The following is a 25,015-nucleotide window of genomic DNA, read 5'->3' as shown; positions in this document are numbered from 1 at the left end:
GCCACGGAGTCAAGGAGCCTATCGCCGAGAATGTGCGGCCACATTAGGTAGATGCCAGCAGCATTAATAACTCTAGCATGCAGTGTGGTCCTTTCAGAGCAATCTCTGCACCACAACATCTATGCTCCGTCAGAAGAAAAAAAAGAAACTCGGTTTACAGGGCAAAATTTTATCGCCTGTTCAAAAATGCTCGATTCTATTCCTGGTAAATCTTATTTCTTTAATTCATTTGACTGTTCCAATTTTTATATTGATTTAGTCTCCTCACGCCTACTTTTCCCCGCGCAAATACCTCATTGGGATTATCTACTGAACATTGGCCAATCCCCCTGCGTGGGTATGTGCCATGCTTACTAAGGAGAAGAAGAAGTACAAGTGAGCAGGAATGTTCGCTCGAGACGCTCGTTATAGAGAGGAAAATGTCTCCACTGCTTCTACTTCCTTTCATCCGCCTTCAATACGCTGTGCACAAAGCATGAATGCTTACCAATGATGAAGTCGTAGTAGTCGGACAGTTCGGGAATGTCGTAGTAGTCTTCATGGACGGGCAGCTTGGCGAACATCACTGCCAACAACTGCGTCACGGCCAGCGCCTGCGCCTTGGTGAACATCTTCGCAGCTACAGGTTATGCTCGGTCTCGTTCCTGACGGGCTCGCTCCGAAGACAGCCTCTCTGGTCAGCGAACCAGCTACGAGTGGTCCGCTTAGGTCCCGGGTGCCTTCTTTTAAGCCCCCTTCTCGGCGCCTTACTAACGGCCTTTTTTTTATTGATTGTGCCACCAATCAGAACGAAGCGCCTGATTAGACATGAAGAAACGCCAATCGTCGCTTCAAAGCTTTTTTATCCTCTAGATGCCTAAAAATGAACTTCTAAATCGTTTCTGTGCGCCATCATTTCTTGATAAAGCGCTTCTGGACCTAGAATTAAGATTTCCAATATCTTTGCAGGCGTGCTAAATATTTCGCTTATCGATGAGGGGATGGTTTTGTGGGGCCCCTCTTTTTGGTTTGCATCTAAAGATTACATTTTCTGTGTGGTCGTGACATTTAGAGAGTACAGTTAACTCCTTTTTTTTTTACTCGGAAGTGAAATTTAACACAAGACAAAATGGACAGTGATATTGGAACCATAGCCAGGGACAAGTTTGCATAAGTCCACAAGCGCAGAGCTGCTTATCCTTGCATCGAAAAATATTATTTAGGTTATTTCTATGGAACTGTTTAAGTTGCTGCCTTGTGGAATAAATACGGAGGAGATTGGTCCATATGAGTGAATAATATCCACAGAAAAACTGCTGCAGGTTGTCTTCTACAGAGGGAGGCGACAAGTAACCGCACATGAAGAGACACTTGTTGTAGAAGTGCATACTTTCTGACACGGGAACTGAGGAAGGCTCGGCTGTTATTATTTTTATTAACTGCTTCCGGACCCTTTTCCAGGCTCCCTCTTGAGTGTGATAAGGGCCCAACTCAGGGTCACTCTTATGACTGCTCGATAACAGATATCAGTCTCAAGTGATATCGTAGACAGCACTTCAAGACATCGTGACGATATCAGTTATCAGTGCCGGTCTGTGCTAGCATTTCTAATTTTGTGAGCGGCCTCGGAGAGTGCCTTTTCTCGCGTAAGATGCTGATTGCGAGTCCTCTTCTGTCTGCGTTGCTTTACGTCAACACGCTCAAAATTTTTGAAGAGCAACCAATAAATCTGGTCGCTCTCTTTACGTACGGAAAGAATCGAAAACGAGACGGTCTCGTGCCTTTGTTGTGCTGCTCTAAATAAGCAACATCTACGTGGAAAGTACTTCGACAATGCAGTAAGAACAGCTTTACCGAAATTATATGAATTTAAGTCAGCATTTTTTATTTAGGATTCCTAAGGACAAACTGATATTCATAAAGCAAATTCACACTTCGCGGAATTGAAGTAAAAACGGGAATGTCATACCGCACAATGCTACCAAAAACCTTCAAAAATGTTTCACAATAAAGATTAGTCCAAAGCAGCCCCGAAACACTGAGTGCTAAAATTTCCGAATATATCTCTATAACTACCCTCTTTCTTAGGAAAAAAAAACTGGTTGATTTTGAAAAACACCAGCAGAAATGAAACTTCGGCGTGAAAAGGTCACCATGCACGGTAGCACATCCGATCGTAGTTCAATAGTTTTCGTTCCGCACACTTTATAGCCCCTTGTCAAGCTGAAGGTCAGCTACTTTTTATTCCTCTAAAATAACATTCATAACCTACTAACGAAACTTACAGCCTTGATAACATCGCGCGTGCCAGGGAATGTGAAGTAATCGTACTGAGACATTGCTTAATTATTCGATTGAAGAAAGGCCGCCAGATGATACCCGCATTTTCAAAGTACAATATCTCCAAACGCGATAGATTAAATAAGCGAGCCTGCGGTGTTTTAAGAAATGCCCATTATTCTCTATGTTGCTCTTAAATTAAAATGGCATCCTCTCTGCAAATACATTTAAGTGTCATGCCTGCCGGACACTCGCTATCATTGGCGTTCACTGCTTTCGGCCTCTCGACCTGATTCCTTTGTTGCTCACGTTGACATAGCCCTCTGCTTTATACCCACCTTGGACAATGCCTCGGGCAACCGGCCCCGTAATCGTTTCACCCGAAACGTTGTCAGGTATACCAGCAAATATCTTCGGTCATCCAGCGCGCGTCAGAGGGTTGGCACCGATTTCCCACCACCACCAAGTCGTATCAGCGAATGTTTTCCTTTTGGACGTTTTTAAATTTCTCCCAATGACATGGTCTGACCTCACTTCCACCGCATCTAAAGGTAAGTTCAAAAGCGAATTTATCAACACATGTCTAACGTTTTAGTCTGTCGCCGCTGGTATCCAGTTCCAAAAGAGGAAGTCATCATTCTTCCATCGTACTCGATTTTGTTCTAAAGACTCACCCTGACAACGTCTGCCCGCCTATTTATTTATTGGGAATGGGTGATCACTCCATAACTCAATCCATATTTTATTGCCAACTGTCACGCCTCCAAATAATAAATAAAAATTTAACCTACGTAATACAGAAAACCAACGCTACCCTAAATTCAAGAACTCTCGAGTTTTTTCACGTGATTTCTTATCGATTCTTGGAAAGACTGGGTTGAACCTAACAGGCGCCTTTTAAAGAAAATGATAAGCACATTCCTATTATCGCTGTCACTGAATAATCGTTGTCACCATTCTTAACAATGAGCTGAAGCATCCAAATAAAAAAAAAAGATTTTTACAACCCCTAACAGCTTCAACACATGCGCGTAGAAGGAGTAATATGCAGCAGAACAAAGTTCAGATCACTAGGAAACAAAAAAACAAATGCTCTTTCTTCGCATCAGTTTTGTCGTCTATGGTGCGCAGCGGCTAAGAAAATATGGAGAACTGCTAACCCCACAAACTTCAAACGTACTGCTGGACATGAGCAATAAAAGGCAGAACCGCTAGAGTAAGGCAGGGCAGAATACGTAGAAACGAAAACGTGATCACGGGCGCGGACTTCCAACTGTTTATTCGTGAGTGAAAGCACATGCTATATAAGCGCGAAACCGAAGCGTGCAACCACCTTTGTCATTCGCACAAGTGCTGATATAAGGTAGCACACATTGATCATATACTTTTCTTTGGGTAAACAAAAACAGAACAAAAACAATTGTATCTTTGCTCGAGGCCAGATTAAACAAGTGTGCACGCGTCGTTTTCTTTTCTCTGTCCCCGTCTTATCTGATTCGCGCATTTAAATGAACAAACTAATTATCGTGAACGTTCTACTATATGAACAAGACGATAACATATCCCCGAGCTTCACGCAATACGCTTGCCACATTCGCAGAAGAGATGACAGTAAATGCTTAAGGCCTTAAGATTGTTATTGCCATTATTTTCAGACTTGGTGCTACACATTCACATTTATTGTCAATGTACGAATGTCACGATGACCTTCAGCGAGGCAGAATGATCCCAATAACGCTTGGAAGACGGCCAGAATTTCACCTGAATATAAACAGTGCTAATGTGCCCAATATCTCGGGAATGTTTTTAATTGCAATAAAATTATTTTGCCTAATTGCCGCTTTTTTTTGGCTTGACAAGTCGAAAAACTAGCCATAAACTCACCCGTCAGCACACGAGCTGAGAGTATGTCAGAAGTGCTGGTAAGAATGGCGCACCCTTCGCATAACAAATGCAGTAGAGGTGCCTCATCCGACTAAAACTTATGAATTAACCGTTTGTACTGCTTAGGAAGTTGTTACTAACAAAGTTGTGCTTCTGCGTGTGGAATGGGGACCAGTGTACGCATCTAGGGCGAATTAGTTGTGGTGAACTCCGTAGGTAGCGAATGGCAGTGAGGGTAATGTCATCAAATTTATGCACATGGTACTGCGCGAATGCCATTAAAACTTGTAGCAGTAAAAATTCATTGGCACTAAATTTTCAAGTTTGGTACGGCTGTTAGTAGAGTTTTTAACGACTTTGTCGGATAAATTTTTGCCAAAATCAAGACGGTGAATTACAAGAATTTTCAGCTCTCGACCCCGCTGGTGTTAGGGAATCAATGCAATTATTAAAACTGACACCCACATAAAGTTTTCACGCCTAAATTTCAAAAATAATACTAAGTATAAAAACACTATAAGCATAATTGTATGTCATCTCCTTGAATAGTCCCTGTCGCCATGTGAGCAGCCACACGACTGGAAAGTTGGCAAGATCATTTCAATGCTCCAAAAGGTTCCTTAGTTTGGCGTAAAATATACCGGCCGATTTATCTTACCAGCATTTTCTCGAAACGAATAGAACATGCCTTTTTGGATCACAGTCAAATACTTTAATTCTTCCAGCCTAACCAAACATGACTATTTGAAAGTGATTTCTAATGACACTCAACTAGTCGTGGTTATAAACGATTTAATCCCCCGTCTTGACTTTAACGTTCCTATTGATGCTTTATTTGTAGATTATCAAAAAGCTTCCGATAAATATCGCGCTTTAACCTTTACCCTTCATTAATGAGATGTATTTCTAACTTTGGGACTAATAGGCAGAATCTCTTCGTTAAAAATCGCTCCTCTCCTCGTTCTCCGGATATTTCAGGTGTTCCACAAGGCACGGTGCCCGGACCCATGTTTTTCATAAATTACATTCTAAGTGCCAATATTCAATCGAACATTCGGTTTCTATCTGACGATTGCGTAACTTACCGTCCAATCACTAAAAGCACTAAGGCTGTATTGCTTCAAAAATATCTCGCCCGAATTCAAACTTGATGCAAGGGCCGGTTGATGCCGGTTAATATTGCTTTAATAGGTTTGATTTCATTTCATCGCAGGCTATCGGACATTCCGCCCAAATACATTCTTTTCTGTTCTTAGGTTCCATTCATCCCTTCGGGTGAGTACTTTTGCATTACTATAACGCGCGATCTAATGTGGGCATCTCATATTGTGAACATCACTAGCGAGGCACACCGCACCCTTGATTTTTTAAGCGAGAGTCTGCGATTCGTTTCTTCATGCAAAAATTTGTATCCAACATTTGTCGTCACGATAATACAATACGTGTCGGCAGTATAGTCCCCTCACTATTGTAACCTCCTCTTTTAACGAAATATGAAAACCGCGCTGCCCACTTGATTGCTTCTGGAAACACGTATTCATTCAGCGTATCAGTTTTAAAATCTTGAGCCGACCCACCCAACCCTAGAACGCGAGGAAAAAGTTACTGGTTGTTCCTCTATCATAAGTGTTATCACTCGCTTTTAGGAATATCAGTCGTATCACTAGCTCATCGCCTTTATAGCCGAATAAGCCATCTCCAGGGTGTGTGCGTTCTTCTTGGCTGAAACACTACCGCCCACCAGCGGGGTTTTTTCGTCCAGTTATCTCCGGACGAGTGATTAAGCATTAATCCTATCTTTCCCATGAATGCCGCCAAGGTCATCATCCTGTAGCTGTCATGCCCATGCCTCATGCAATGCCCCTCTCCCCGGGCCTTTGAGGAAATACACGAAATTCGGAGGGAAGTTAAGCTCCCTCTTGAGGGCATCACGTCATAGCGTTAATGGGTCCCTGCAGCGGCCTGGGATCTTCTTTCCATATATCGCTCCGGAGACACAGAAAATGTCAGACACGACACATGAGGCCCCCCTTTAATAAAAGTCGAGCGAACGTAACCTCGATTAAAAAAAAAAGTGCTCCATAGCCTTAAGTGGTGGCGCATCTGACTCACGGTCTGAAGGTGACAGGTTCGATTCCCGTATAATTATTTACCCCATTCCATATCCATTGAAATTGATTTAATTCCGATTCTTACTTGTCATAACGACGTTTGAGTTACATTGTGACCGTATAATCAGAATTTATTTTAAGTTTTAATCATTTTTCGATTCCTCCATCTGCACGTGTGATGTCACGACTCTCTCGATAAATCCGGGTTTCCTTGGCATGCCAACGCAAACTACGATGCCGGATTCTCCGCTGAACGGGACCCGTAACTTTATTGCGTGAATAATTGAATAAGCAAATAAAGGTAAAAACTTAACCAAAGACGTCTTGTTTGAATAGAAAAAAAAACTCTAAGCAAGTATTTTTTTAACGCAGATTATATGTTCGCATTTCTCACGTTAGGCTATCCCGCGCATCGATTCTGCAGTCAGTGAAAAGGAAAAAAAATGTGTTTGTGTAGGCACACGAAACGAGTTGGGGCCGGGGGCTGCGCATCTACCGCAGCCCTGGCAGCCACGTGTGCGCGCTCAGGGTGCCGAGGTGGCCGGCCAGTCGAGGAAGTCCGCGCGGGGCGCCTCGTAGTCGGCGAGCGGCCGCAGCAGCGGCGCCGACGTGTTGGCCGTCCAGGAGCCCTTGAGGGCCACGCCCCGGAGCTTCGCCCAGCGCACGAAGCGAGCCTGCACACCGCCGGGGGACGCATTAGGCTCACGGTTGTTTCGGCTGGTCAGAAGCACTAGTTAGTAGCCGCAAAACTGCAGTGACAGCAAGGGCCGTATTCTTTAAGCTGTCCAATTTAAATTGGCCATTTCGCGTCTGTTTGGTTCTATGTTACTGGTCACTCAGATAAGCCGGCGGCTTTCAAGCGTCTCTGGAAATCGACCCAGCCCTTGGCAAGGAGGCAACCGGACCTCACCGTTGGCTGCACATCGGAAGCAATCGCAGCCAGTGCACAGGTTTGGTCGTCTGCTGTTGACAGCCCGCTGCGATGCATTTCACCAGTGGCTGCATATCGCGGTCAATGCCAGCGAATAGTGAGGTCCAACTGCCAAACACCCACTGGCCGGGTCGCTTTCCACAGACGCTTGGAAGCCGCAGTTATATCTGAGTGAGCACTGACATAGGACCATGACCACGAGAGTGTCCTGTTTTTGTTTGGTTTTTCATTCGAAAACTGGCCTTTTTGGTGTATTTGGGGACTACCTAGGCATAGGGCCTTTTGTATGCGGGTTTTATTTCTTGCGCAGTGTGGGGGTAAAAATGGGGCGATATTTTTATAGCTCAAATGCGGGTACAAATCGGCCTATTCATAAACATTGTCCAACCATTCGCAGTTTTTCTGAATATCCTTTACATCAAAAGAAAGTTTACTACACACACTCATTTCTAAGTGGAACATAAACTGCCTCGCTCTTTGTTGACTTTTTACTCAACCATAAACAATACGCAAGTACCAGATTTCCACAAAAGGAATAACCTTTTTTTTATTTATTATAGTGATTCGGACATGTGCATTACCATCTCCTGCGCAACCGTTCCATGTCCGTGAAGGACCTGCCTGTCCTTGTTTGCGGCTTTCCTTTCGTTAGATTGCTTTATCTCTCTCTGTAAAAACATTCGCTCAATACCACTGTAACCGTTCTAAAGGCGCAAAAGCCTTGGAGCACGGTGTCGTTACCGCGGATAGCGCTTGATGCAGTGATGCCAATAAAACGTGTGTTATCCTCTCGCATTAAGAACGTCCTGCAAGACCTTACCCTCAAATTAAGCAGAGCCACGCATGAAAAGCCTGAACGGAAGTTTAAATGCGTCAGTTCACTGAAAACAGTCCTCCTGAATCAGCACAATTTATTCGTTTATTTCCTCGCAGTTTCTTGAGCTCTAAGGGTTGAATCTTCTCCAGATGTCGCACATCTCTGAGTCGAAATCAAGTTTGCCTGGAATTTTAGGAAATGTGTTAGCAGTGAGAGAATCGTTTAAAATTTATTTTTACCGGGAAATGAAATGCACTTCCTATGAAGGGAGTCAAAAACTTAGCTTAAGATTTTCAATTTCTTAAAATTATGCTCTTAAAGGTAAGTAAAATCCACCTCTGAGCATTCCTTACGCGGCGAGGGGGACACAAAGTAAGGTGATAGTTGTCACCGTCAGCATCGCATAACCCAAATTGTGTTAACTTTCTAGTTCCTGCAGTAAGCGGGCATGTTTATACTGTTAACTAAGAGTCAGTTCTATTCCTACACAAGTAATTCTGGTAGAAATATCCTATCACTCGTGTGTTCCGAGATATTCGCATCCAAAATCTCAGCATGATCGGCATAATTGCACGAGCCATGCAGTGAGAATCAGCGCGAAATTACTCGCGGCGTGTCGTGGCTTTTCGTCTGACAACGGCGTAGAGCGATCGGTGAAACTGGTGGCTGTTTCTTTCTCACTTTCGGTTATCAAATTGGAAGAAGCGCCCGACACAGCACCTGCGTAACAGTAGAGATGAATTTCACGCCGACTACCATCGCCTTGGTTGCGTAACTACGCGAAATGAATGGAAACTGTGGGAGAGGGGGGGGGGGGGGGGGCAATATCTTGGAACACGCTTGCCCTAGACAAATTCTGCCAAAGGGAGTAGAATAGAAATGCTAACCGCCGCTATTCACGACGGCCGCAAAGGATTAAAAGTTAATTAATGTATTTCAGTCAATTAGGTGCCTTGACGGTGGCAATTAACATTTCACTTTGTGTCGACCTGGCAGCATAGCTTATGTGCAGAGCAGGTTGCCAAGCACCACCTTGTGCCTAATTTTAAGAAATCTATAAAGCTTATCAGGTTGTATTAGGTGGTTACTTAGCTATGAATTTTCGCTGCTTAGCTTTTTTAACGGATTAGGTTCTTCAATTACCGGCTGCTAAGATGGTGAGGATTTCAATGGACTTCAAAATTCAGAGGCTTATGAGTAAAAAAAAATTCAAGACGCGCTAAGCAACTTGCAGGTTCTAGATGCTGAATTAGATCCCTAAAGTGGGATGTGACTTGTAGTTGAACCGCCGCTTTGACGCCAAAAGAAGCTATGTTTAGTAGCCAGCAATCAGAAACATATGCTCGGGAGCCGATATTTGAGCGGCCTCCTTAACAAAAAAAAGGTATGACACCTTTCTTGAAAATGAGACTTTGCTTTCGGCGGTGAAGTTTTCCCTGTGATATCATTGTAAGACAACGATACTTGTTTCTTGCAGAAAAAAAAAAACGATACGCTATGCTTTGCAATAACAGGCGATGTTTTGGTTTGCCAGAAGCACACGAAATGCTTACATCAAAGCTCTGTCTCTCTTTAGCGTCTCGGCGTAGCGGTAAAACGGCAACAATACGCACACGTCATATTATTGATGCTTATGGCTACCAACACGCAGAAAATAGAAAAAACTAGAGAATCAAACGCTAAATGAGACATTCATCTTGATAAACACCTCAAAAGACAGCCTGAAACAAAATACTGTTGCTTATATGTCGACCTGCGCCATTGTATTCATATATATATATATATATATATATATATATATATATAGTGCCGGTCCTGGCACTCGGTAACTCTTTAAGCGGCTACTTGAAAAGCAGTCATTTACATTTCTGTTAAACTGACTGTGTACACAATCGAACAACGAAATCAAGTGTTTCTGGATAGCCGAGAAAATATATCTATAATATACAGTGATTAACCTAAAACTGATATATATATATATATATATATATATATATATATATATATATATATATATATATATATATATATATATATATATATATATATATACACTGCTACGGTTTGATTGGTTATTTACAGTTGTAGCCTTGCTTTGTGATTAGATCCCACTTGCTAATTCTTTAATCTTGTCCTGCATATCTGAATCTGCTCGACAGCACGCATGCAGGCTTCTACATTGCTGGAAAGTTAAAAGGAAAATAAATAACCAATCAAACCGTAGCAGTGTATATATATATATATATATATATATATATATATATATATATATATATATATATATATATATATATATATATATATATATATATATATATACACTGCTACGGTTTGATTGGTTATTTATTTTCCTTTTAACTTTCCAGCAATGTAGAAGCCTGCATGCGTGCTGTCGAGCAGATTCAGATATGCAGGACAAGATTAAAGAATTAGCAAGTGGGATCTAATCACAAAGCAAGGCTACAACTGATGCATACATGCTCTGACGATGAGTGAACCAGTGTAGCACTGGTTAACTGATTCATTATCTCTCTTTATAATAAAACATTCTGAATGATTTCTTTATCCCTTGCCAAGGTTACACTTCTGTGATGTATAAAGCTAGGCGTTCGTTCTACAAGCGGGTAAAAACCATGTGACTGTCGACTTCGGACATCCATGCAAACACTGCAGTACGAGACCAGAAAAAAAATTGCTAGAAGTATTAGTAATGATATCTGGGGCCGCTTTTATTTCCGCTTTGTCCAGTGGCTCACTGAAAGTAAGGCTTACGGAAGCATTAATTCCTCTCTGCGATATGGATTACTCGGCACTGCATAATCGTTGCACAAGTTTTCCCGTTGACCAGGTGCAACGCAACTCAGAGAAATAATTCCTGTAGCCGGCATAAACAATCTGGAGAAGACGTATTTTGTTAGCGCCTTGCGGTACAGATAGACGTGCCAGCTTCGTGTGAGTCCTTGACCTTCAACATCACCACAAGTGAACCCAAAGTTCCGCGGAATGAAGGTCTTTACGAATGAAAAAAAAAACATATTAGTAAGCTTTTAGCACAGCGGAGAACTATTAGTGTGCACCCGTACTTAACGTATGCTTGCTGCACACGCACAGTTGCATGGTCTGTGGAGCCTGGTGGGGTGCGCACGTGCGCAGGACTCCAGCGTTCATCCGGAATACGTCTACACTAATACATATCCGCACTGGTACAACAATCCATTCAAGGTGTTTTTTTCCCCTTAATGTTTGTTGAACTTCGTAGCTCCACTATATTGCAATTGGGTGATACGTGCGCCATTTCATTGCACTTTCATAATTCCCACAGCGTGCGGAATATTAGAACAAATGGCTGAAGCTACAGCATTACAGAACTGAAACTGATCTTTCTCCTCTCTTCAGTGTTTATATAATAACCGCAAATACCAGCAATGAACAAATGCAGTTCGAGGGAGGCCTGCGTGGATGCAGCTGAGCACACGCCTTGGCCAGGATAACACAAAGATTTTAATCGAAGTGTATCTAATTTTCATTCTTGTTTAATTAGTCATTGGCTGAAATGACGTCAGGAGCCCGAAATTGTTGTAAGTTGTACTGGCGGATAAGACACACCGAGGAATTCTGCGCAAGCGCATTTTTGCAACGGGAGCGTGATCACGACCGCGTTTTTTGTGCACATATGATAAGATTTAACCCAGCAAAGAATGTATCGCAGATCCCCACTCGGGACGCTTGTAGTTTTCAGCTATTTATTGTCAAAATTCACCCCGTAGATTTTACATGCCAGCATTAACTGCTCGGTGTCAGCGCAGGACAAACTTTAAACGGAAGATTTTCCTTTGCACCGGAAGGTTAGGCGATTCCTATCAATATGTTCATGACAGTGCCTTACATTATTACACTGTTGCCTCGCAATTCAAACTGATGTCTAAGAAAGGTGGATGTGAGGAGCACAGAAGTAAAAATACGGTTTTGATTACACTGCTTTTCGTCCTTAGTTCTTTGCTATATCACGAACATCAAAAGAGCATTTACAGTGCAGGCGTAATTTTAGATCCATCGCTCGACAGCAGCTTGGTGTCAGTGCCAGTGCTACATCAGAAAGTGTCACGTGCGTTGCAGCTAAAATGAGAGAAGAAGCCTGCACGCAAGGAAGCTACCATTCTTCCTAACCGAGCCATCCAGTGTCGGGACGTCGGTTTTCTAAGTAAAATTAGGTTAGACTTGCAAGCTTAAAGCTGGCGCCACCAAATTGGGGGCCGAAATCGCAAAACTTTTTTGCGGATTCGAGCCGTTAGGGATAGGCTTATGCTCACGTGTGTACTAGCTCGATAGTGCAGCCGGTCGTACACAGGCAGCTCCGAGGGGAGAACGTTTTCGAAAACTCAGCGCCACTTTCTCAACGGCAATTTTCTCTGATAGCGCTGCAGGCTTCACGTCAGTTTCGAGAAAAACATCACCCAACATTACCCCAAGTTCCCCGTCTAGCATTCGGAAACATAGAACCTGCCTCAAGAAACCTCCTCCATTTATCGCAAGCTGCGTGTCAGGCGCATTTTATATTCTACTCACGGCTAGGCGGAAGATAAACCGTTATGCACAGTAGCGTGTGGTGATGCGGCGTCGCATACGAACGCCATGCCCCGTCGCGCCCCATCGTCGCCGTGGCATGACGTCACGTGGGCGAAACGAGGGTGGACACCTACTGCACGTTTCCGTGTACGTGTAACGGCAACGCTGGTTTAAAACGTGCCCAAATTTTTCGCAAGAGAGAGAAAAAAATTGGCGGCGGTTTAGCACTGGTTAAACCTGGAGTGGCGCGATAGCTACAGCTGGCCTACTGGAACTTGGGCACGTGAGAAACCACATGACAAACCACGTGATCGGCCGCGCCGCCAGCAGGTGCTCCGCACCACGTGACAGCGTGGGAGTGCAGCCACAGTGCGGCGGCGCCGCCCCGTTGAAGGCTCGAAATGCTACCGTAATGTAGCTATCGCTACAAAAATTGGCGGTGGTTTAGCTCTGGTTCAACCTGGAGTGGCACGATAGCTACAGCTGGCCGAGTGAAACTTCGTCACGTGAGCAACCACGTGTCGAACCACGTGATCAGCCACGGCGCCGCCCCGCCGGCAGCTGCTCCGCACCATGTGACCAACCACGTGACAGCTTGGCGGAGCGGCCACAGGGTGGCAGCGCAGCCACAGGTTTGCGGCGCCGCCACGCTGATGGCTTGAAATGCTACTGTAATGTAGCTATCGCTACAAAGCGTCTATTTTCCGACCCTGGTCCTCGCCGCCATCTTAAGTCGGACCGTCTGAGACCGTATCGCCCAACGCGTGGGCGATATGGGCAACGAGCAGTGGCCACAGCACTTGGGGGAATGCAACAGGAGGGGGGAGCTTTGCTCTCCCAAGAATAGGGTACCCGTAGGCGGCTAGGAATCTGAGCTGGAGATAGTGTTGTGAACACGTGGCATCGGTGCGGATCCAATACATACGTATTTTAGGCGCCACAAACCTGACAGCGGGCGTGGCTACTATGCTTGAGTGTGTGGTGGCAGTGCAGATCATATGTTAGAGAATGTCTTTCTGCTTCTGTATTAAAAATAGACTCGCGGCGAGCAAGATTTGAAGCAATACACTACTCACTTTCTCGAGGAGCGCGTTGGCGCGGTTCTCTGTCCGGTTTGAGCTGGCAGGGAAGTGGACGGCCATCACTATATGCGCCAGGTTACCCGTGGCAGAGTAGAAGGCAGCCAGAGCGGAGTGCTGCATGTCACGCCGGAAAAAATGCAGTGTTATATTTTAGTTGCGGCAATGAACTAACGCGGATGGTCACGGCGAGACCAGGCCATTCGCCGTACTTTGCTTTAACATGCGCGTATCACGCTGCCCGCAGTACCTAAACGCGGGGCAGTTCTTAGGGAGCAACCGCAACGCAACCGCGAAGGCAACGCCAACTGGAAAAGACGACGAATAAAACCCTGGACAGGAGCAGACAAGTTAATGAATTTCACTGCACAGAAGAATTTGAGACGCACCATTTTTTTCTGCACTAAAATTCAGTTGCTTGTCAGCGTATGCGCCTTGTATTTCGCCTTCACCATTTGTTCCCGTGGTATTTAATGCTATAAACACACAGCCATTTAATTTGTGAAAGCTGAAATTCCCCAGGAGCCTCAACAGAGGAGACTGATTCGTGCTCTAAATAACTGATCCACGTCTTGGCGCTTAAGTACCGCAGCGTTTTATATCTAATTTCTTTCCGAGCCCCGCCGCGGTGGCTCAGTGGTTAGGGCGCTCGACTACTGACCCGGAGTTCCCGGGTTCGAACCCGACCGCGGTGGCCGCGTTTTTATGGAGGAAAAACACTAAGGCGCCCGTGTGCTGTGAGATGTCAGTGCACGTTAAAGATCCCCAGGTGGTCGAAATTATTCCGGAGCCCTCCACTACGGCACCTCTTCTTCCTTTCTTCTTTCGCTCCCCCCTTTATCTCTTCCCTTACGGCGCGGTTCAGGTGTCCAACGATATATGAGACAGATACTGCGCCATTTCCTTTCCCCCAAAACCACTTATTATTATTATATTTCTTTCCAAGGTTTCAAGTGTGCGTACAGAAAATGTCTTGGCTATTACGGTGCGTAGTGTTCCCTGGTAGTTACTGCGTGTCGAAAGTTTTTTCCTAATCGTTTACTCGAGCTTCATTGGTCACGATATTACATTTCCGCTCTCTGCCTATTTCTGCCCACTTTTTTTTTACTGGTAAAGGGACCCTGAAATTATTTAAATGGGCATATTTTGGACATACGGGCCGAGCTTGAGGGCTTGCCGCTGAAGGCTGGCAAGTTTGGTTTGGTTTGGTTTATGGGGGTTTAACGTCCCAAAGCGACTCAGGCTATGAGAGACGCCGTAGTGAAGGGCTCCGGAAATTTCGACCACCTGGGGTTCTTTAACGTGCACTGACATGGCACAGTACACGGGCCTCTAGAAGGCTGGTAAATGACGTATCCGCCTCCTGTACTGAAATTATCAGCAGAAGACGCCATACTGCCTAAAAAAGGAATTCCTCCGCCGCTCCACGTGTGCTTTAATTAATTCCACCGCGTGGATCCAACCTTTCCGGCGGTTTAACTCGCCGTGAGGAGGTGGCGTTTAGGAGAATCCGGACAGATGCAGCGCTGACGCCTGCGGTCAGGCCCTCCTGGACATCACTGACCCCGATTCTGAACTGCGCCTTCTGCCCGGCCTCTGCTGCAGAAATGATGTTACCTCCCATCATGCTAACTTGCCCCGGACTTCGGGCGGCACGCAAGCGACACCTAGGCCCTCCGGGTTACCACCCTTATTGACCACCGGTCACTCCAATCTGGAGCAACGGGGCCCAATACCGGGCCTTGTTGGCATCTATAGCCTACACCAGCGCGCACATGTACACATAACTCTATTATGCCGAAGGGCATATTTGCGCATAAAAAAATTTGAGGATCCATCTAACTACTCTACTTCTTTTTTATAACATCCGTATTGCCCCCAGCAAAAGCCGATATGGTTATTTTGCATAAAAGGTGCTCGAATTGTACAGCACGTTGGCAGTTTTACAGAGAGAGCTTCTGGTAGTAGCATAAGTAATTAGCCTGATCAGAACAACTCGTGACACTGAAGATCACAGAGAAAAGAACGGCTCATTCAGAAGACGGTCTTCTTACCCAGCTCTGGGAACCCTTCAGGGGACATGGTTCCGAGTTGTCAACGCATGGGTTCAGAACCATCAGGTGCACATTGCTGCGCCGCATTGAAAAGAGAAATAAAAGCGTCTGAGCAGGATCCGATTTTCAGTAAAGTTTGTGATCACTGTTCAGTAATTCTTAATTCAATCGCGCTTTCACAGAATTAGAAAAGCTTATTAAAATAACAGGACAATCGTCTCACATGATAAAGAAGCGCAGCTTTCTATTTTCACGAGCCTCGTTGCCTCTTAATTGGGTAGCGTTACCAGTTGCATGCAGTTGGCTTGCGTCAGTAAGGTTAACAGCTATATTTACACTACTCTGCCCTTACGGGTGCTTTCCGGTCATCTCACTAAAAAATATCATTATGATAAGACCGACTGGCCTTAGAAAGACCGACAAGATAGAAGGCGGTCAGAAGATATGGTATGACTGCCTCCCTTATGTGCCGTATAGATATGGGGAATGTCTAAATGCAACTGATTTAAAAGGTTTCTACTGAATTTGAAATGGGACAAAAGCATTGCAAGAAAGCGTCGTTTTATTGCTCGAGATACAGTTTTAAACGCAAATTAGATTTGGAAATGCATATAACCTTATTATACATTCGTCGTACGAGAGGCGAGCTAATTGGATTTACACGGATACAGTTAACGAAGACAGACAAGAACAATGCGATTAACCGTTCTCGTCGTTTTCTTTAACTGCATTTGGTATCAAATCAAGCAGTGTAGCTCTTGCACAGTGCTGTTCCAGCTATCCCAATTCCAAGCATTTCTTAGGGGTTCGTTATAGCATTTCGTGTTAAATTTCGAACGCCAGCGGCATATACAATTGTCACAGCTAAAATTAACCGACGTGTTAAAAAATACAGTGCGTCCTATACGAGTGGAACCAAATGATTACTGCTTGGAGCTGCTTAGACAAGTATGTACTAGATTTTATCAACCTATTGTTAATTTCAGCTTTGAACAAATTCGCTAAATTTCTATGCTTGATTTCGGGAACAAGGTGTATCTAGGAAAGCTGTTGATAACCCTGAAAAACAAACGAATGGAGTGTTTGCGGTAAGGCACGTGTTACGCATACTCTTTGCGTTGTTCGGGAGACAGTTCCCGGAATAACTACTACGTAATCAGCGCCCCCGTGTGTGGTCTCAAATATAAGTAAGCCTGTTATATAAAAAGCGCCGTCTCTGACGGGCCTTTGCATTTGCGGTGGCCGCGAGAGGCGCACTAGCAAGCGCTGGCGCGTCTTAGATAGAAAGCAAGTGCACCTAACGCGTCACAAGAGACATTTATAATAGGGTTACCCTACCGGTTAGGGGAATAGCGAGGTGACCGTGCGAAACATAATAACGCCCCTTCATCCGGTTGTTGTCCTGCGCCTACGCACTGGCGCCCTGCTATTTTCATATTCCCCCTAACAGATACCGTGTACCCACTTCGTCAAGCAGTGATAATTGTTTGCCGTGCTTCCACGGGACGTCAGACAGAAGATATCATTGGTATGAAGATGCGCTCCAATGAGAAAGTGAAGCCATTACAGAAATCTACAAAAAAATCTATGTTTGAGGAAGTACTGGTCAGTAAATGTTCCCGCACGCACAAAAACACAGTTACTCTTTATCTCTTCAAGTTCACTGCGTATTGCCTTGAAGAACGAAAAGCGCTCGTTTCCTAAGCGGCCTAACCAGTTGCTGGCGCAGCTTTCACGTGTTGGGACGCTTTTTTTGCGCCTTCGCTTTTGCACTTTACAGGCGTTCTTCCAAAGCCCTCAAAGTGGGGCACAGACGCGGAGAAAAGAAAACGGAAGCACGCTATTGTCTCCTAACGTTTCGCTCGTGTTGCCTATTTGAAAGCGGCAACTGTCGTATAGGGTTGTAGTGGGCGCTAGTGCGCTTTCTCACGGAGAAATAACGTTTCTTTATATTCAATGAAAAAGACATGACTGCAGTTAGAACAGAATAGCGCGTTCCGTTTACTTGTACCCGCAACAGTACGTTAATTGTACTATGTTGCAAACACTTCAGCCATTTGATTTGGCAGGTCGGCTACAACCTTTCATTAACATTGCGTTCCCGAAACCAAGTGTACAAATGGTAGGCATTTATTCTTCAATAATTGGTTAAAATGGCAGACTGAAAGCAAATATTCTGCACACCACGCCGTGGAGCTACCAACATCATTCACTTGGTTTCACCCGTTTAGGACGCTCGGTCTTTTAGAAAACCATGATTATATTTAGCTGAGAGAACCGGTCAACCATGCGCCAAAAGATGTCGCCGTCTCTTGTACCACTGAATTTCTATTAAGCAGCGCTTCCAGAAACCGCTTTGGTGAAGCGAGTGGTGCAAGTCACCAGGGGCGATATTGTGCGCGTGTTGCCTTTTTCGGCATGTCTACTTTGGTCCGCGCCGATTGGCTCGATGCCCCGAAGCCGCGCGCTGGAGACAATCTGCAAGGTCCGAAGTAGATCATTCTGATAAGGTGACACACCTCCCCTTGTGCTTAGTGAAGGTTGTGTAAGGGGAGGTTGGAAGATGTGCCACCAGGACAGCAGCCACCTACTGACCTATATCGCCGGCCCGAAAAAGAAAACCTCCGAGACGGCTAGGGGGAAAATTACACTTTGGGGTCGTCGTACGCCCAGAAAAATTTTATTCTAATATACGAGCTCAGTTTTCACCTAAGCAGGCAAATGGCAGAGCGGTGACGCTGCGGTCGTCCGCCGCCGTCGCCCGGCCGCCAGGATAGCCTGCACGACGTGAAACTTGAGCCACAGCTACCCTCCTACGGATGGATTATGTTTCCTGCTAGCAGGAGAAACCGTAAATGCAGCCTCGTTGCTTTTCACAAAGACGGTAAGAAAGAAGTATTTATAGTTCGGAGAACGAAAGTGCGTGGAATGATAAAATGGCAAAAAGGCCCTTGACTAGTAAGCCCAAGAAAGAAAAAAAAAACAAGGAAATTGTATTGTGTTTGCACATTTCCAACTGCAACAAAATACTGCCATTATACTGAGATCCGAAAATGTCAAAGTTATACGAACCGAAAATGAGCGCTCGTGTTTTTATGTGGACAGCGCTACCTAAGAAAGAAAGGGCTCGCTTCAGCCATGCTAGAAGGTATGAATTCACAACGCTGCAATCACGTAGGAAAACATCGCGAGCAGCTCGCCCTTTGCCCAGCGTGCACTTAGCTTAGTAAAACGGCGAGTGTCCGTGAACCCTTCCAAACTACCGAAGACTGTAGTGGGTGTGGCCAAGCTTCCTTGCGCGAAGCGCTCGGCCGACTGCTTTGCGTGTTTTGAAAACGGGGAATCACTCTGGAGGGCAAATATTCCCGTCCATATATATCCGCTCGTATGTGACGAGGAAAAGAGAAATGACGCAGTTTGAAGCTCACCTCCGGAGCCTGGCGAGCTGCATGTCTTCCATGAGGCCCGGCACGGGGTACACGTTGGTGCTGAGCAGTAGGCGACCAGTGTCCAGCGTTCTTTTCATCGCCTGCACTCGAGAAGCGGAAGAGGACTCCAGCTTTTTGCTGTAAATTTTCGTTGTAGGTCAATCCATCAATCAGGCAACCAATAAATGAATGAATAAATAAACAAATAAATCAAGACAAGAATATGACTGAGTACTGCAGCACAAAAGCTGAAATGAACGAACGAATGAGTAAATAAAATACTATATGGTTATATTTATTGCAATATATTACTCTAATGCTGCTGCATGCCACCGCGGATGCGTACGTGCACTGCAGATCAAAAAAAGAAACGTGATAATCGAATGGTTTGTTGGGTAACTCCCGTCCACAAACAGACACAGCTCTGCGAAGGAAATCGGAGTAAGCGTGATGAGGACAGTATAGTCGCTTTCAGCAGAGCATGCGTCATTAAAAAGGGTTCTGAAAGAGCCCGTTGATGCGGTATGTCTGATATGCAAAAAAAGAACGCCCCTTTACTAATAGCCTCTAGCATTTCTTTACATGTTTTCTTAGAAACTGAGTTATCCGGAGTAAATATTGCATTTCAGCGTCTGTGCAGGCAGGCGCTGAAATGCAATATTTGACTGCGCTGAACACGCTGACGCTGAACACGTGCAGCTAGCACGCATATTGGTCCACAAAACCTATGTGCACAACCATGTACAAAGCAGTTTGAGCAGGCTACGAGGCACAGCTAGTTGATTTGTGTGTTTTTGTAGTTGCAAACGGCGTATGTTTTCCTTCCGCATTTGAAACATTTTTTCTCTTATCCTTGACTAAAGTGACGTTGCTTTAAGGTCAGGGGCCGCGTTTCCCGATCCCTCTGCTTAAAATACCGTCTGGCTTTTCTGTTGTTCTCTGAACTACACATGCATGAGGCTGGGCACGTAGGGTGTCATGATTTAGAATGTGCGCTCTCATTCTTAAGCCTAGAAAATAGATCTCTTCTTGGGCAGATACTTGATAGCTTCACTCTCCGCGGAAGCTTACAGTGACGAGGACTGCACCACGAAAACGAACCATCCAAATACACTCCATGAACAGATTAAGAACTAGCCGAATGTCCGCACAAAGCATACCTCAACACACAAAGCCTGTCCTGAGTCAACAGCGGCCACTTTTTCTCCAAAGATTTCCTGACACCACCTCATTGGATTTTAGTTGATTTTCGTCATATGCGTCTGTCGAGGGACACTACCGTATATTACGTTGAAAACAATGGTTATGGAGACATGGAATTACCAATGCCTTTTACTGCAGTTTTGCCGAAGTCGTAAAAGGTGTTTTCCTGTTTGACCAAGCTGAAAAATTGAGACGCCGAGTGCAGCAGCGCACAGACACAGACGCTCACGCACGGACACTATGGCGGCGTAGTAGGAGGCGTTCGCCTCGTCCTTGCTGGCGGGCGTCCACAGGTCGAGGTCGACGCCGATGTAGCCCCGCTGCAGCAGCCACCGGCCCACGTTGCGCGCCAGCCGACCGGCGTGGCCGCTCAGCACGGCGCGCCGCGACAGCGAGGCCAGGTATCCGGGCTCCATGGACACCGACACCATGGGCCGCACGTTGGGCGCGCTCAGCTGCGCCACCGCTTGGATGGCGCGCACGTCTGTGGGGGGAGAGGGCAGTGGCTGGAGGACGGTCGACGTCAACAGTAGCCACATCTCCTTTGGAAGGTGCCGATTTGGTTTCCCTTTTTTTCAACTGTATTTCGATTTTATTCTTTGCCTTTACCCTTGACTAGATCGCTGTGGCATCGTAATCCACCCCTGAGCAAGGAAAATGATCGGAAGCACGTAAGACGTAGGGAGAAATATGGCTGCTGCATACCAGCCACAAAAAGAACTAGTGTGAAGAAGAAGAAAGGCATTAGCTAGCCGCACTGCCATCGCTCAGGGCGAAAGCCTGCTACTCTGACACACCAGACACTGTGTTTCGCCGCTGTAGTTTCGCTGCCGCCTAAGCGCTGACGTAAGCTCCCGTTACAATAGCTTCACTGTAATTGACTGCAGATTAGCGACTTCGAAAGGGTAAGTCAAAAGAGCTCAACAGAGCTGATGTCGTCGCTGCGTCAGAAGGAGCGTGATGCGATCCGTGATGGGAATGGGATGTGGTCATCAATAAAGAGTGTTGAAAAAAACCTCCGTAGTAAATTCCATTCAACCATAACAAGATTGACAGCGATAAAAAGAGGTTCTGAATTTCTTGATCTGATTTCAATATTTCCGATCATTAGAGGAAGAAGCCGTGGCTTTGAATAGGAGGGTGTCGATGCAATAAATGTTGGGTGGGGCACATAAAGCTCCGCCAAGTGATTGCGTTAATGGACTAACGCCCATATACACGCAAATAGCCATTATCGACTTTCATAGATCCCTGGGAGTCCTCATATTCTGGCGCAATGGTGCAGCAGTTAAGCGATGCGCCACTGCCATGCGATGACAGGTGCTGGCCCCGCTAGGGTTTGTGTGACCCAGGTTGCCCTCCCCGAGCAGCCTCTCGCGACCGACCTTTATTTGACTGCCACCTGCCACGGTGGTCAGTTTTTTTCACATTCCAGTGGGCAGGTTGTGATGGCGCCACAGGGTCACATGACCTATCTGGCCCACACTAGGTTGCTTCTACAGGAATGTTTCGCTGACAACGCCAACGGCGACGCCGATGACGGATTCTCTGCGGAACGTTAACACTTTCGCGTCCAAACGGCCCTCAGTTTAAAACAGCACCGCTCGCTCGTACTCCCTTTCCTGTGGTTCTATCCGTGCGCTACTTGATTTCAGGCCTATGGGAACCGCCTGTAGCTCTTGTCAAGTGCAGAGGACAGGCACTGACCCTTCTGAGGCAGCCCTGCGTCCACGAGTTTGAGCGTGTAGACGTCGACGACGAGGCTCCGGTAGACGACGTGAGTGCAGGCCTCCGGCAGGGCACCCATGTCCTGGTCGGGGCCCACGTAGCAGACCACGCTGCGCGAAGGCCGCTCGAGCTGATCGTTGACGACTGGCAGAAGAGAGTGCGGTTACGATTAAAGAGACTGTGACGTTTTACAAAAAGTTAGCAAGGATGTAATTAATGTCTTGCGTCTGCCGCATGGAATTATCCTGGACTCTCTTTTGTACAAGGAGGTTACCTTTAGGGTTAGCTCAAATTATGTTGGTTGAGTACAGGTTTGATTGACCGGTAGTAAGTGTCACCGATAGCGTAACAATATTCTCTCTTGAGACAGTCAACGAAAATTCGGATAACGCGTCACTGCAGCTTCAGTATATGCTAGAAGACTAGTAGCTGTAGGCATGCGTATTGTTACATGACGGATCGACTTTCCGCCTCGGCACATGCATCGCTGAAATACCGTTACCCAATCACGGCGTGATAGAATTTGAGTTAGTCACTGGCTGGGTTTGCATGCGATGCGTGCAGTTATGCTGCAAACGCAATAACTGAGCTGAAGAAAGCGCACTTCGCGATGTCATTGATTCATTTCGGTTTAAGTCGGCATTGCTTGCGCTCGCTTTGCAGAAAGGAGAAAGAAGTCAGGAGTGATTCCTTTGCTTCTTGAAAGCTTGGGACACAAAGAGGTGAAGAGAGCAGGACGAACTGACGAATGTGCTTACTTTATGCCGTTGTTTTTTCACTGTGCACTGTCAAGGTGCGAATCAACTAAGCCGGTTTTCAGTACTGCTCATTTCCGCTTCTTTAAAAAACACTGCCTTTCTCGGTATCGTGACGCTTCGTTCAGCTGCCTCTGGTATCTGCCACGTCCAATGCATTAGGCTTTGCTCTTTTGCTGCAAGCTTACAGCGTTGGATAGCGTGGCTGACAGTGACAGGCATTGCGATGCATGCGTTAATCTACTTACATCGGCCTGAAAAGATAGCAGAAAAATAGAAAAAGTCAGCAAGCCGCCCCGAACAAGCACACATAAACGGGACAGACAGACGTTACGAGACAGAACACTAGTGCTTGCGACAACAACCTCTACAAGCCCTACAGATAAGATTTTCTTGTCAGATACGAGGCAGAACTCAGAGCCGATTCCGCGTGCCTCGCTTGTTTGCGTTGTAAATGAGCGGCCCGATTTGCAGCGCACAACAATGAGGGACGGGGAAGGCAGAACGAGACAACGCGCTGCCGGGATCGAAGAGGCTTGGACACCGTGTCGAGCCGTCGGCGAACACGGCAGCGCATTGACTGGCTGTGACGGCAGCCGTAACACAGTTGCCAGATGGAGCCGATGAAGGGATCTGGGAGAGAAAAAAAGAAGGAAAAGCTGCATTGAACCTTTAAGGACCTCACGGTGCCATGAAATTCTCTGCTTTTGTTTATATCTCTTTCAACTGGGGGAGTATTCTTTTGAAGTTTTAAACCAGCAAATTTGTCTGTTTTGTATATTTGGTGAAAATCTTTCCCGCGCGTAATAGATGACAACGATGAAGCCAGTTTGGACTGCTGTGGCTGGCCTTGTCTTCTTTTTCAAGATGGTTGCGGAGTGTTTCTTTGTGAATGGCAATTTTTGTAACGTATGGTTTTTGTTAAATTGACTTTTTTTTGCCCGCGAAAATCAAACACAGATGTACTTAAGCGAAAATAGCGCAAAAGACGTGGACAAGGAAAGGATACAACAGGACCAGGCGCGGAACCATCTGTCCTTGACATACTGGAGTACTGGATTCTGGAGATCCTGGATCACCTGAAACTTCTTTCAGGTGATTTTCGTCAAATTTCCTGAAAAGGGAATGCTTCTAGTGAAGCAAAGCGATGATCCTAGAAGAACGTCACTGTCAGTGATACGCAAGTACTTCACCACACGCACTTTGCTTTGACTTAATTCCTACTTGCCACACGTTTCAGCCATTAACCAAAACGAAAAAAATAAATACGAGTTCTTTCTGCATATCGACTTTTTCGGGGGCTCCTAGCCGTCATGGTTGCCAGAGCGCGCCGACGCGCCTCAAACCGGATATGCACCCGAGAAACTTCCGGCCTCTCCGTAAGGCGAGCGCTCGCGGATGGTTTTCCTCGACCCGTGTGTTGCTTGCGTCGTGCGGGTACTAGTCATGCTCGTTGCAACATGTTTTCAGCATCCAAAATGTCTCCCGTGACACCATCGCGACGTGGACCGTGTTGTGTACCAAGCTGCAGCTTGCGGCCCGGAACCAACCTCCTGTCGGAAGTGCGCGCTTTTAGGTTCCCTACGGACACGGAGCGCAGAATTGCTTGGATCGCAGCTGTGCGGCGGGACAAATGGCTGCCCTCAAGAAGTTCGCATGTTTGCTCTGCCCACCTCGTTCAAGGCGAGAAACATTTTAAAAGCCCGCTTGTGCCGTAGTGCGTTCCCGCTCTGCTTATGTTCGATTTGATACATGACCGTTGACGCGATTGAACGGTATGAGTGATCTATCGTAACATCCACATTCGCTCATGTAATGATTACATGTATCACTAGGACTGCTACTTGGACACTCACACGGTTACGTTTAGTTTTTTTTTTTTTGCCGTTGTGTGTCGCGTGCAAGGCGTCGTAGAGCAGCACCCGTTGCTACGCTCGCTTGGTGCTGAACCGAAGAACCCTGTCTCGCCTTTTTTCGAGACAAGCCTGAGGCCTTTCCATTGTAGTACTGGCCACCACGCTGCGAAACGGACCCGAAAATCTCTTCGCCGAAAGCAAAACTCGTTCGGCGTTTCTTTAACGTTTGCTTGCATATTTGGCGCCGTAGTCGAGGCGTTTTTTCGGTATCGCGTGTTCGATCATGTCCGCGGCCAGCACATTTTGGCGGAGTCGATATTCTATACCGCCCGAGTATCATTCAA

General features: G+C 46.0%; 2 protein-coding genes across 2 annotated transcripts in view; both read right to left on the bottom strand.

Annotated features, from left to right (window-relative positions):
* LOC144120071 (glucose dehydrogenase [FAD, quinone]-like) overlaps positions 1 to 611 on the bottom strand; it is a 28,147-nt gene extending 27,536 nt beyond the window's left edge. The window contains exon 1 of the mRNA XM_077652537.1: positions 488 to 611. Within this exon, the coding sequence (XP_077508663.1) occupies positions 488 to 611 (124 nt within the window). The remainder of the gene's footprint in view (positions 1 to 487) is intronic.
* Positions 612 to 6,664: 6,053 nt separating this feature from the next.
* On the bottom strand, positions 6,665 to 23,200 carry LOC144119091 (uncharacterized). The gene is made up of 6 exons (XM_077651807.1): positions 22,040 to 23,200; positions 20,566 to 20,816; positions 19,130 to 19,230; positions 15,702 to 15,777; positions 13,645 to 13,764; positions 6,665 to 6,928 (listed from the first exon to the last, which is right to left on the bottom strand). Exons 1-6 carry the CDS (start codon positions 22,137 to 22,139, stop codon positions 6,779 to 6,781), a joined length of 798 nt encoding a protein of 265 aa, XP_077507933.1. The 5' UTR covers positions 22,140 to 23,200; the 3' UTR covers positions 6,665 to 6,778.
* Between the last annotated feature and the right edge of the window lie 1,815 nt (positions 23,201 to 25,015).

The sequence above is a fragment of the Amblyomma americanum genome, chromosome 2, assembly GCF_052857255.1.
Source record: "Amblyomma americanum isolate KBUSLIRL-KWMA chromosome 2, ASM5285725v1, whole genome shotgun sequence".
Classification (NCBI taxonomy): domain Eukaryota; kingdom Metazoa; phylum Arthropoda; class Arachnida; order Ixodida; family Ixodidae; genus Amblyomma; species Amblyomma americanum.
Note: the sequence above shows the minus strand (reverse complement) of the source record. Positions and strands in the feature narration are given on the sequence as shown.